General features: G+C 33.0%; 1 protein-coding gene across 2 annotated transcripts in view; it reads right to left on the bottom strand.

Annotated features, from left to right (window-relative positions):
• Positions 1 to 14850, bottom strand: part of LOC148272446 (thyroid transcription factor 1-like) — a 111597-nt gene that overhangs the window by 48048 nt on the left and 48699 nt on the right. For both annotated transcript variants that reach the window (XM_088240036.1, XM_088240037.1), the window contains one exon: positions 8157 to 8252. In XM_088240036.1, the coding sequence (XP_088096162.1) occupies positions 8157 to 8252 (96 nt within the window). The remainder of the gene's footprint in view (positions 1 to 8156; positions 8253 to 14850) is intronic.

The following is a 14850-nucleotide window of genomic DNA, read 5'->3' as shown; positions in this document are numbered from 1 at the left end:
ATGAAAAGCACGCAGCATCATACAAACACTTAACGGCCAAGTAAACTGATAAATATTTTATCAATGGAAATGTGACGGGTATTAGCAAATTAATCCGCATCTATTTTTCGTGAAAATGATTTTCAACGCTTTCATGTAGGTACAAATCTAGTAATTTACTGATATTATTTGTCCTAAATATGGGATTGTCAAACAGCAACCGATATAAATTTTTAATAAAACAAATACCGCAAGCCCAGCGGTGTAAACATCAATTTAAAAAATAATATCCATTATTTAAGTCAAATTAACATCAATTTCAACAATTAATAGCTCGGTTCCTACTTTGAAAACTTTTTTCGGTGGAAACACTGAACCGCTTTCAAGGTCATTAAGTAACCAATAGGAGTAGTTTTCCTGTGGTGTTTCTATTTCAAAATGGCTTCCTATCAAGCAGCCTGAATACATTTCAAATATATATTTATTACATTCAAATCTCTAGTACAAATACTGCGTGATGCAATGGAGAACAGAATAAACAGAGAGGTTTTCAATTTCAGTAATTTCACCATTCAAATTAAATGTCAACGAGACGTCCACTTGAAATGCAGCAATGTGACAGGTACCCTTACTTCTACCGACCCAAGTATGCGACAGGACCGTAATCAGTACCTGTGTGATTTTTTAAATGTATTTTTTTAATTCAACAATTTCGTCACCATATGACATGTTCATACTTTAAAGTTAGGAAGAGTACAACGTAAATTACTTATATTTATCTACCATAAACTGAACGTGCCCACTGAAAATATTTATTACGATTATTTTTGTGTACACTAAATACGTCAACTCTTTACAAAAGAAGAATTATAAACGATTTATTAAATTTATATAAAATTGCAAGTAGCGTATTGGACGTCCCGGAATTACTTAGTATTATCAGCATAAAAGTACCTGTTCAAAATACTCGGCAACTAATGTTATTTTTTTTAATCTTCTGTGGCCTTATCTGTAACTAATTCGTTTCGTAAATCCATTCGTATCGTATGCGAGGGAAGGAGAGCAAAATACGATTTTGATTGCGTTAGAGTGAAATGGATATATGACGAACGAACGAACTTTTGACACGAAATTGTGACAGAATAAGCCTCCTGGCAGTCATAACTATTATTTCAATTCACCAATACCTAGACTACATCGGCTGGGTAGCGAATATGGTGAAATTGATATATTTCATTAGTATTTATATAAATTACGAACTGAACCCGGCAATGCTTTGCTATTGTTAAAATGAGTACATACTAGGATAAATATTAAATGAACACAATAGAAAGTTTTAAATAAATACGGCTTTAGCCACTACACCACGGCCTCCGCGATGTAGTGGTCAAGACGCTTGACTCACGCACGGAAGCTTCCGGGTTTGATTCCCGGTGAGAACACAAAAAAATTACGTGGTTCTGTCGCGGAAAATTTAAACTGTGTGTTATGTGCTGTAATTCGCCACTGTAATTGGGCCTCTTGGCCTGTTGTAGTGCAAAAGAATAATTTAAAAAAATAGTAGGGCATGCCATCCAATAACACATATTCACTTAATTGTTATAAAATAAAGCGACGATGTTGCAAACTGTATAAAAAAATAATAAGCAATTAAAACAAGGTTATTCAGATAAATTAAAATATAAGAAATAGGGACAAAACAAAGAGATAGCAGTGGCGAGCCGTGATTTATTTTATAGGTAATCTACAAAAAATGATAATTAATTTGTACCTGCACACAAGTACATAATATGTGAGTAATATAATTATAAATGACTATTATTCCTGTGGTTCTGTAAAATCAACTCAAACAACAATTATTATTTACCTCGCGATATACGTAGCTTCATTGTACATTATTTTAATACAATACTTGTACAAAAGTTTATTAACAAATACCACAATGACATTCAGCAGATATTTCCATTGTGATTTAACTGTCAACGCTGAGCGCCGGCCGATTCCCGTTAAAATTAATAATGCCAAAAACGGCTACTGCGAACGCCACATGTCCTATGTGATACATACTATGTCAACGGTATCATATTAAAGAAAAATAGTCCTTCGTAAATAATGTTCGAAATGCAAGTTACAAATAGAGAATCTTCAAATGATATTTGTAATCTGCAAGCTAGTTTTAGCGCTAAAAAAGGTAACTTGGGTTGAGATGTAAAATATGGTGTCCTTTTTTGTATGGAGAAATAAGCTAGTTTCATCGTTCTCTGAAAACAAGCTGGGCGCTGGGCGCACTTCAAAGATATTTTTTTCATAGGAAGATATAAACGGTTGTGGATAAACATGGTTACTATAAAACATTATTATCGAAAGTCAAAAATAATGGTAAGTTGACGATTCGCCCCTGGGAGATAGTGGGAAGGAAATTAATGAGGAGGATGATAGAAGGAAACTGGAAGGAGTGAAAAATTGCATTTGATTTGATTACGAGAAATATATAGCAAAAAAAGACAAAACGGCTATTCTATTTTACACTGAATCAGGCTTGTTAGTTCTATTAAACATTAATATTAAACAAAGAATTTTAAAAACTGCATTTTATGTATAATCCACATTGTATTGTTTTTTAGCTCTTGTTTACGAATACCAACTACGAGTAATTTGGTTGATCAACTAACATCATAGCATAAATTCCAATTTTTTTACCGGACCACGATAGTCTGTGGTGAAATCGAGAAGTAATAATATTGATTTAGAAATAAATTTTGGAACTGTCACTAAATTTAAATGATCAAGTGAAAATATGATTTGTTTTTCTATAATTTTATAAGAGGTCTTCAATATTATAACGAAAAACTCACTAAACACTTAACTACAAAATGTTGAATGATACGTTTTGTTCAAAGTGCTAAAATGAAAGTTGTTGGCACAAATTATGTGTGAAAACTGAATTGAAAGTTTCCTGTAGTGCTAGTACACTGAAATGATTATTTTCGTACTTTTGTGTTAGTTTTGTATAAAAAATATGTAAAACATAATTATTTATAGTAATATAATTATTATATTACAAAAATACTCGAGTGGTGGTTATATCGTCAAAAAATGTAATTAAAATGAACTTGACCGGGCCGCGATTATGGTGGGAATCAAAAAAAAAAGTTATTAATTTTTTTCCATTTGTTTTATTATCTTCCTGAGTGTACGTATCGAGACGTTAAAGAAGCCGGCTATGTAATCGCTCGATAGATAAATGCAGACGATCGTTTAGCATACTGACTTGGAAATAGTCAAGAGTCTTGTTTAAGCGAGCAATTTTTGCTTGAATTGGGATTTATTGGAGTTTATAATCACTTTTAAGTGGGTACTTTTTATCACAGAAGCTTATTTAAAACATAAATAAGAAAAAAAAATTGAATGAAGTAGGGAACGCGGACATAATTTTCGGGGTCATCCATTGGTTGGATTTGATCATATGACGTCGGGATGACAAGTCGGTAGAACATACCGAGACTAGACAGAGACAGTACAGAAGTAAAGTGTACCGTCTCGATATGTTCAGATGAAGATAGCGTTTATAACCGCGGCACAAAGTAAATGAACTATCAAGTGTCATATAAAAATCATTTTCAAGCCAGCACGTTTTGCTTTAATTGCGATTTATTTGAATTTTTAATCGTTTTGAAATGGCTGCTTTTTATCACAAAAACCTATTTTAAATATGAAAGAGTGATACTTTCATTTCAATTTAGCATTAAACCTGGAGTAAAGTTTCATAGACACCTAGTGGTAGAATTAATTCATATGAAATCTTAGATGACGTAATGAAAACACGTATTGGCATGTCAGTATATCAAAATTCGCCATGCCTAGGAAAGAACAGGTAGTAGAAAAGTTAAATACACCGTTTCAGTATGTATCAATGAAGATAGGGTTTGTAATTATAGCTCAGAGCATTAGGTAATAGATAAAACCATCTGACAAGCTCTATGACGAAATCAGGATCAGGTTACCAGAATCCTTGTTGATATAAAACGCTTTAAATGTTGAGTGGACTAAGATCAAAGTATCCAACGGGAAAGATCTACATGAGCGCTTAAGATACTGTTTAAGAATACAGTAAAATTATGGGTTCAAAATGTGTTTTTAACAAAATTATTATCAATATTTTGAATCTTGAAATAGTTCATACATAAACATATTGTTATGTTTAACTCATGCTTTCTGTTGCTTGTCTTTGCTGTTATGGGCAATTGCAACACTGGACACATCAAACTCGAGGTGACAGGCCTGCCAACACAGAACGCAACACGGCGCTTACGACTGGAAACCTCAAACAGACTCTCCGACCACCACTGATTTCGGTTGCCTTCGAAACGACATTGTTTCTCACTTGTAATATTTCAAGTTAAATTATTCCAATTTCCACAGCTACTTTCAAACAGTATTGTTCGGTATTTATTCGTTGTTGTTTGTTGAATTATATACATTTTTTTTATTATTTATAAATTTATTGCAAAAAATAATATACATACTTAATAACAGGGAATCTAAAGAAAACCAATTAATGTAAAATGAAAACGGAGTATTCTCTGTTTATGATAGTCTCCATCTAACATGGCACAGCCTGTTCTAAGATGGAGATTTTCTATCTTTAGAGCATAAGTAGTCCTATACTAATAAAACAATAACATAAAAAAGAAAAACTAAAACTATTTAATTATAAATGCCCAGCTAATCAAATGTAAGAAATTAAAAATCGTTATTATACAAATATAAAGTATGTATATGTTGCCAAGAATACATGTTACTTAAACACAAATAATATAGTATAATATATAATAAAACAAATATAAAGCAATGAAATACATAAAAATATAAATAATATGTGCTCCAATTATATAAAGTACAACGTTTGTTGATTTACACATATTTTTAAAAATAATCTCTCGCTACACTATTTATATGTGCAGTTATTTTTATTTTAAAATTTGTTTTACACGTTGAGTCTTTTATATTTGACAATAAATTATTAAATATTTTTGGAGCAATTACATTGTATTGCTTTTTACCAAAGGCGGTTGACACAAATTAAGTTGTAAATAAAACTCCCGAAAAAATATGTAAGATGAAATCTGTTATAATAATAACCACACGAAACAGATTCCACTGCTCTGTAAACAGTAGCGAACTTCGTGGTTGAAAATCAGAATTGTTTTTTTCCGTATGGGCGACTCTACTAGCCAGTAGCTTGTTGTTACTGTAAGAGCGTACTCATACTAAAGAACATGTTTTCCTGGGATAAAATAAAGTGAACTTTACCATATTTACTTAAAGCATAAGCGAGGAAAGTGTTTGTTGAAAATATTGTGAACTGATTAAAAGTCTTGGCGATGTCTACTTATCTGGAAAATCTCGTTGGCCCATAAATAATGTAGTCAAACTAAACCAAGAAGTTTAATTTACATTGTATATTGAAATTATTAACTATTATATATGAAGAAATGTATTATAATATACAAAAACATCAATATTGTACTATCACATAATTAAAACAATAGTTATTGCGCATTTTTACAACCATTAATTCAGTTAAACGCGTTTATTAAATGATAGGTATGACATGACGACTTGAATATAAAAACAAGTATCTACCTACAAAAGTTAAAACTTATAGCAAATACATACGAGTTTATTTACCACTTGAATAAGTTTCGTATTTACATAGAACTTATATGAATTTACTTATATTGTAGGAACATCGTAAATGTTTAATTTATTACTTTATTGTTAAGTATTTAACCAAGGCTCTTATATTTTGTGACCAAGCAATAATTTTCAAGAAAAGTATTATAATTAATAATTCTTATCATAGCGAAATGATTATATTATGTTGAAAATCAATGGTAGTGAGCAAAAAACATCTACGTGAAAAAATCTCTAAATAAAGCTGTCCTTCCGAACGGCATGTTTTTTTCTAAATTCTGTAATTCATTTGTTGGAGATCAGATAAATCAGAATCTCAAGTCTGGTCACGCCAAGAGCAGACACAACAGAGGGTCATGTATGACAAAATGTATGAATGTGGAAGAAGCTAGGAATGTGTGTCAGGATAGCAGGGGCGAATCGTCAAAATAAGCGATTATGCACAGCTTACCATAACTATGTTAATGGAAAAATAAATAAAATAATAGTTGTTCATTATAAATCACCACCACAGTTTATATCTTCCTACAAAAACATAAATTGAAGTCCTACATTTCTATGACGTGTGCCCAGCGCCCAGCCCGTTCTCAGTAAACGATGTAACTAGCCGACTACCTCAGCTTATTCCTCCATACAAAAAAGTACACTATATTTTACATCTTTAACCCAAGTTAGCTTTTTTAGCGCTTGCAGATTACAAATATTATTTGAATATTCTCTTTTTGGAAACTAGAATTTCGAACATCATTTCCGAAGGACTATTTTTCTTTAATAGGATACCGTTGACATATTATGTATCACATAGGATATGTGGCGTTTGCAGTGGCCGTTTTTAGCATTATTTATTTTTAAAAGAATCGACTAGTGATCAACGTCGACAGTTAAATCATAGTGGAAATATCTACTGAATGTCATTGTGGTATTTGTTGGCAAACTTTTGTACAAGTATTGTATAAACATAGTGTAGAATAAAACTTCGTATATCGCGTAGTTGATAATAATTGTTATTTGAGTTGATTTTCACAGAACCACATAAAAAAAAAATATTTATAAATATTTAACTTACATATTATGTACTTATATATAAGTACAAATTAATGAACATTTTATGTAGATTACCTGTACACTGTCATTGGCTGGTTTAAGTGGCCACTTTACACACTGTGTAACATTCACCATTTTGCCTATGTTTAAATATCCTATTATCCGTCCATAAACCAGTCAATGACAGTTCATAAGCCCTGTAAATGCCTAGACTTCCATATTCCCTTCTCTAAAATTTTCTCCATTCCTGTTGTAATTTGTTAATTTTAATGACTCCTTAGGGGGTAAAATCTAGTCTTTCCAAAATATTGTATTAAATAATAGTTTGTCATCGGGTGGTCAGACATTAGTTTTGATTAAGATTTCAATAAAAGAGTACAGACGTAATATTGTACACATATACATTTATGAACATATTTATATTCTTTTTGTTTTTGGAGTTTTTAACAAAAACTCCCTCGGAATATTATGTAAAATTATGTATATTATGTTTCAAATTTAATATATATATACTAGCGGACCCGACAGACGTTGTCTTGCCCTAACGTTGGCTTGCCTGCTATTACTTTGGAAAAAGACTTTTCATTAATAAGTAGGTAATTAGGTACTTGTTTGTGATTACATTCCAAAACTAAAAATTGTTAATATTCAAATATTGTATTTAAGTAGGTACCTGTTTATGGTTAAATTCCAAAACATAAAATAAATATTTTTTTCAAATATGGCATTCTTTTTGCTAACGTCAAACTCCGGTCTTCTCACCAACAGAGAGGTGTACTTTTATAGGAATACGATTTTTACAATGTATTAAATTTAATATTATTAAAGTATTACCAAAAATCCAGTAAAAAATGAATAAATGGATAGAAATCATAAGGAATAAATCTGATTGAGATCAACAAAAAACAAATGCTGTTTGTAAAAATTCAAAAACAAACTTTTTTTATACAAAAAAAAACAACATCTTTTTATAAATGCATTCTCCTCGAATGCAACCCTGGTAGATCGATAAATAAAACCTTTATGCTCCTTACTTCTTTTTTACAAATTAGATTAAAGTATCTACAAACACGCACAGGGCAAAGATCTATATTTCTCTGAAAACCGCACGTAAATCGGTTAAGTCGTTTAGGAGGCGTTCGGTGACATCGCACGTACAGAGGAATTATACATATAAAGATATATATATATTAAACAGAAAGAAAAAAAATAGTCAACGAAACCAGAAAAAACGGTTTCAAATATTTTTTAAAAATATAAAAATAGTGGGTGCTCATAAGTGCAACCAAGAAAAAAAAACAAAGTACCTACTGTTATATTTAGTTCAATTCATATTATAAAAATTTAATCTTAATGACTCCCTAGGGGGTCCAGTCTTTTGTCTACTAATATTTGGATAAACATGGACATGAGTTTAAAATAGTGTTTTTACTCACTTGTGTGGGGGTGAGGTGTATAAGTGATGCTAAATGCTCCCTTTCAGGAGCGGACAGGTATTTTTGTTGCTTAAACCGCCTCTCCAGTTCGTAGACCTGCAAAAAACAAACAAACATATAAGTCAAAATATTACAAATTGCCTTTAATGATTTTTTTTAGGTTTATTGATGGCAATTTTCTTTAACCGACCAATAAAATAAAATGTGTCCAAAAGTTTCCCAACTATCCCCCTCCCCGCGCGACATTCCACCTGCGCACATGCGTGTGGTGGCCGCGTAATGTAGCCAGACCGCGAACAATATATTATCATAACACAAATATAAATTTATTTTGTGTTATGTTATGTTATGATTTACCACAAAACATATTTTACTGACTGGACTATATGACTGGTCTACGATGTATGCAAGAAATGCGATTTGCTTATGAATGTTGATAAATCGAAACTGATGGTTTTTGAAAGGGATGAAAATATAACTTAATGTGAAATCAGTGTGATCGGAGATATTCTGAATCAGGTAAAAGAATTTGTGTACCTGGGAAGTATGTTTATTAGGGACGGAAAGGATGAGAAAGATATTGAAAGGAGGGTGAGTGCCGGGAACAGGGTGAACAGTGCACTGAAATCTACTTTTGCAAACAATTGTTTATTGCAGGAGGCTAAACTAGCAGTTTACAATGGAGCTCTAATGTATGGGAGCGAAGGATGAAATTGGAAAAATGATTATGAAAGTAGGTTAAATGCTGTCGAAATGCGATCGCTTAGGGGAATGTGTGGTAAAACAATGTTTGATAGGTGCACAAATGGCGAGATCCGTGAACTGTGTAAGGCTGTGATATGCATTATCGACAGAATAAAGAAAGGGGTGCCGCGTTGGTTTGGACATGTAGAGGAAATGTACGGCGAAAGAACGGCTAAAAGGATCTACGATGCGAATGTTGATGGATGCAGAAAACGAGGAAGACCGAGAAAGACATGGCGCGATCAAGTCCATCAAATACTTGAAGATGGACATGTCAAAGGTAGGAATAATCGGCGTGCGTGCATGAGAAGATGTATGAAAGTAGAAGAAGCGAGGTCTGTATGCAAAGCGTGATATGGCGTTTTATTCTCTCTGCCTATGACTACGGGAAAACGTTGTGATGGTTTGTTTGTTTTTGTTTATTGTTTGGACTAAAAAAAAACAGATACTTTTATTAGGAAAAAAAACATTAAATAATAAATAAGTAATTACAATTAATACCGGGCTTGTTACCCACATTCGTAAACTTGACTCTCCATTCAAAGGCTTTTAATAAAATAAAATAACACATTTTACGTAAAAAGCAAACACAACGTCTTTTAGAATATTTTTTTTTCCTTTTAAATGACAAATAACCTTTATCATTTTGTTTAGTTTTGGTGCTAATTTTATAATTTGAAAAAAAACGGACAACTTATCATACCCAACACATTAAAAGATAATATAATATAGAACTTTTATAATATTTCCTAAAAAAAATCAGTAAAAGGAATAAAGGCCACAAAACTGATAAATTAATCTTGCCGGTTATATTTTTTCTTAATTTATTTTCCAAAATACACTTTTCGTAAAATAATTATTTAACATGCATTTATTTCTGTAAATGTTTGCTTATACTAATTGTAAACACAAAATTGAATATTTACGTAACCAGAATGTTTTAATTAATAATTAATTAATAATTAATAATACTAAATAACCAAAGGACGAACCTTGTCTGAAATTTAGTAAACTTTCTTATTATTCTGTTGTACAGAACGTTTATCCCCTTCAAACAATGAATAATAATTATAATTTAATCGGCATGTATTTAATTAGGGGAGCGTTTCCATTAACCGATGGTTAGGTACTTTAGCCATAATATATATGTACCTGGCTATGTACTCTGTACACTAGGGTGTATTTGGCTTACTGGCAGCACTTAGCCTCGGTCTCGGTGTATCATGGCGGGAATGGAATTCCAAAATTAAACCGACTTGACGTTTAGGAGTTGGTTTCTAAGCAAACAGCGGCGATGAATATATTAATGTGTAGATCGTAGCATATTTGCTTCGAGAAAGTAGGTACCTACAATATACATACATATTTAGATGAATTTAATGCTAATGAGTTTTGGGTAGGATATCAAATATTACATAAACCGTTAATTTTTTTATACCGTCGGCGTCGTTGCGCAGGCGATATCTATTAAGTGATTTTTCTTTTTCAAACATATATTTAATTTCTTATTAAGATAAAACAATTTTGTTCCAACAAAATTAAATTGCATCTAAGTCTTCGTCGTCCTTGAGGCACAGAGCAAGTTAGGCGTTTCATGGGGTTTTTGTCATCCATTCTAATTAAATGGCCAGCCCACCTCAAACGCCCCTTGACGAAGTTGATTACATCGGGCGCTCCGTAGATTTCATAAATCTCTCTATTGTAGCGACGACGCCAATGGTTGTTTTCTTTCACAGGGCCATAGAGACAACTCTTGAGGATTCTTCTTTCAAAAGCAGCGATGGTTCCCTCAATATTCTATGTCATAGCCCAGGTTTCGGAGACATATGTCAGGATGATTTGATCAGAGTTTTGTACATTAAAAATAATTGTCACAGAAGGCGCATTCCATTGTGACTGGTGGGACATTTAACTCATGTAAGTATATCATCAGATTTCAGTCAAATATTTAAATATTTTTTAAACCAAGATAAATAACCGTTTTTACTGTTTTCAATAAAAAGCCTAACAGGTCAATACGACATGCGTAATTATGATTTAAACTAATGTGACTGATGGGACTCTGGTAAATCCCTCCTTCGTCCTTAGTACATTTGACGACAAATTTATGTCAAACTACCCAATATAAATGAGAGATTTTTTGTACGAAAACATGTAATATTAAACACTTATGTTTTAATTAAATGAAATGCTAATAACAGTTGTAGAAAAAACAAAATTGTGACTGGTGTGACAGAACTTTGTGATTTGTGGAATTTCAAAATAGTAAATATGTGTGAAGTAACGGTTTCCATAGACAAAAAAGTCATTATTTATTATTTAGAAAAATATTTTCGTGTGGATTTATATAAAAGAGGTTTAGCTATGTTATCATTAAATTATAAAATTAGAGATGACAAATAGAAATTTAAAATTTACGTCATTTTCCCGCTTTACATGGAATGCCCCTTAAATCTTGTGTGGCTTTGATGTCACACTAGTCTACATACGATACAAGACTTTATATATCTCTCTTATTATTATTACATATGAAGTTTTATTTTTTTAATCTTTAATTGGACATTTTCACACGGGATTCGGAAAGTAATATTTGTATAATTCGCTGGATTTTAATACAAAAAACATTTATCCTTTCTACGCGAAGAATGAATGTGACGCAATACATCAATAAATCTGTAAAAGAGAGAGCACGAACATAGAACTCGTAAGAAGGAAAACAGAGAAGCTGTTCTGTAGCTGGTATTTGTATGAAATATATTCAATCGGTTTTTGACAGTGATGGGGAATGCACGCATGTAAAAGATGATTGGCGTATTTATAATTTTAAATCAATTTTGCCATAACAGGCCTTATTTTTATGTTTATTTGTATAAATTATGGAAACGGAATTGTTGAAGAGTATGTCTTCATGTTTTTTTTTTTTTCTTTTTTTTTTTTTTAACTTTAGAATATTCCGTCTTATACTTGTGGTAACACGATGTTACATCACCGTGCGCAAAGGAGTCATTTGCTGCGCAACGATGATATATGTCGATATTGTACAGAAATTCACAATCTTATCTATTTACTTTCTCTAAGTTGTTCCATATTACAGACACATTGTTCCAACTGTGTCATTTTTAACTCAAAACTAATTATCTCATTAACTTCAAACAAACTCTGATAGAATTGCTGTAAATATTATGTGGTAAGATTCCTTTCTCTGCCTATCTCACCTTTCTCCATCATTTTCCTTCCTTATGGTGCTGCTATTTTTTTTTCGGCATCGTTGTGTAGTGGTCAGCGCGTTTGTCTATCATGCAAGAGGTCTCGGGTCCGATTTCAGACATGGTTGTCAAAAAAGTGTTTTTACGCTAGAGTATTTCGTAGTCCCTGAACTGCTACCTGAAGCGTAAGACTGATCACCTTACTTTCATATCACATTACTATATAGATACGCTGCTATTGGTGTACCAATGAAGTGCGCTATGCACCATTAGATGCGGAAAGGGAATGATGATGATAATAATGACGATTTTTGCTTTAACTTAAGTACCTAAATCGTGGACGACCAAGAAAGACGCGGCATGATTAGATAAATCAAAATCTCAAGTCTGATAACGTCAAAAGCAGACATAACCGAAGGGCTTGTCTGACAAAATGTGGAAGAAGCTAGGAATGAATTTCAGGTAAGACGTGTGTGACGATACAGTCTCTCTGCCTACTCCTACGGGGAAATGGTGCGATGATAATAATAATTTTCGGTATCCAGGCGGAGGAAGAACACAGGTCTCCGTGGTCTCACTGCATTTCTCTTGGGCATGCTGGGAACCAACAGTTTACAACATAGAAGGATGAGTTCATACTAACTCATTTTTTCAGGCTGATATAAAGAACCATTTTGGAGAGTATCAATTTTGATCTTCGACAGCGTCAGCACATACTGTTTTATCCTCCCAGCTTCCAGAACCAACACTCGCCTCAGGGGCCCGATTACAGTGGGAAGTTAACTTTATCTTCAATTTCATCCACAAAGTAAAATCATTTTCTGTATGAATAATACGCATAGCATTATATGCATACCATTTTTTTTCTAAGAATGTTCAATTATAGGTTACCGGCAAAAATACTGCAAAGATACTCATTTTCGTACACAAAAATCGGTTTTTTCTTTAAAGGCAGTCAAAGATAACTCAGTTAACTTCCCATTGTAATCAGGCCCTGGTCATGCCTATAGGAAGAGCAGTCAGGCAGCAGAACATGATCTCTTTGGAGATCGACAGCTTTCCCATTAGTGAAACTTTGTTTGAGAGACAAACACTTTTGCTATTGGAGAGTATTTTGTCTGCATAATGCTGAAGGGTTCCTCCTGATAACGCCTCATATATATATTTTTTTGTAATGTTATTTTGGCCTTTTAAAATTTGTTTGAATTTGAATTCTGCGTCTGAAATAGAACCAGAATCTTGGACGGGTGTTTTTGACTCGATCTTCTTCAGCCTTTTACTCTCCTCTGCTGGATATAGGCCTCTTCCATACCCTTCCATTTCTTTTGTTTGGTTGCTGCTTGCAGCCAATTTTTACCCCCCACAGCGGCCATGTCGTCGGACCATCTTTTTTAGGTCTTCCGACGCCTCTCTTATTCTTCCAAGGTCTCCATCTTTACATTTTTGGGGTCCATCTTACGAGGTCTTGTCTCGCAACTTGTCCTGCCTATTGCTAATTCAGTCTTGCTACGCGATCTATGATATCCGCTATTCTGGTTCTGGTACTTATTTCCTCAATTCCTATTCTGTCTCTAGGCTTATACCAAGCATGGATCTTGAAATGTGTGCATTTGAGCTTTTCTACATTTCTTTCTGTAAGGACCATGGTCTCTAATGCGTATGTAGTCACTGTCAGTATCCATGATTCGTATGTTTTCCGTTTCAGACAAATCGGAATCTCTTTATTTTCTAATATGCGTCGTAGTTTTCCAAAATCTGCTCAACTCATCCCTATTCTTCTTGGCAGTCCCGCCGTTTGATTTTCTTTGCCGAGTTATATTTTATGTCCAAGATATAAATATTCAGCAAAGGTAAAATGGAATAGAGATAAGTCCACCTTGTAGTATAGTAGTTGACACGTTCACCTACCACGCTTGAGTTCCTAGGTTTGATTTCTTTCAGGGTGGGCGTAAAATATTCATTTTCAAGAATGTATATATCGAATGCACACACTATTGCCTGAATTTAGGGACAAAACTCAAGGCGAGGAAAGTACATCCTAATGTCATATGAAGATAATAATTTTAAGGTGAAGACAGTAGAATGTAAATTCTTTATCTTGAGTTTTGTTTCTGAATAATTTATACCTACTTGTCGCCACCAAATAACTAAATTTAACTAAATCAGCCACTCAACTGAGCGACAAAGCTGTCCATTAAATGCCGGCATTCAACAAAATGGCTAGGCGGTTCACTGAATGAACGTTAAACGAAAGGGTTGAACGTCAGTTAGCCTGTTTAATTTTATAATACAACAATATTTTTGCTATGTGAAGTTAGGTTAGGTTAGGTTGGGTTAAGTTTAATAAAAAAAAACATTTTTTTTTACTTAAGTTAACCCTTAACTTAACTTAATATTTAATCCTTAACGTAACTTAATATGTTAAGCGAAAAATATTTTTTTCTTTATTATTGAATTTAACCCAGCCTATCTTAACCTAACTAGGCGGCTTTTGGCTCGGCCGTTTCCATAGGGCTGCTGGCTAGCTTTCAACCAACCAACACGTTCAACGGCAAGTTATCGTAGATCATTCAGCGAACGGCTTTACCATTCAGTTGAATTTCAGCATTTAATTAACAGCCTGGCCGCTAAGTTGAGTGGCTGATTTGGCTATTTGACGGCGATATATCGATAAAGATTAAGAATTTATTAAAGATTAAGAAGGAACAGAAAATTTAAAACAGCATTTTTAAAATTCTTTGTTA

This window comes from Micrasema longulum, unplaced genomic scaffold, assembly GCF_059751315.1.
Source record: "Micrasema longulum isolate JH-2025_06_02 unplaced genomic scaffold, ASM5975131v1 h1tg002333l, whole genome shotgun sequence".
Lineage (NCBI taxonomy): Eukaryota > Metazoa > Arthropoda > Insecta > Trichoptera > Brachycentridae > Micrasema > Micrasema longulum.
This window is presented reverse-complemented; position numbering and strand designations above follow the sequence as displayed.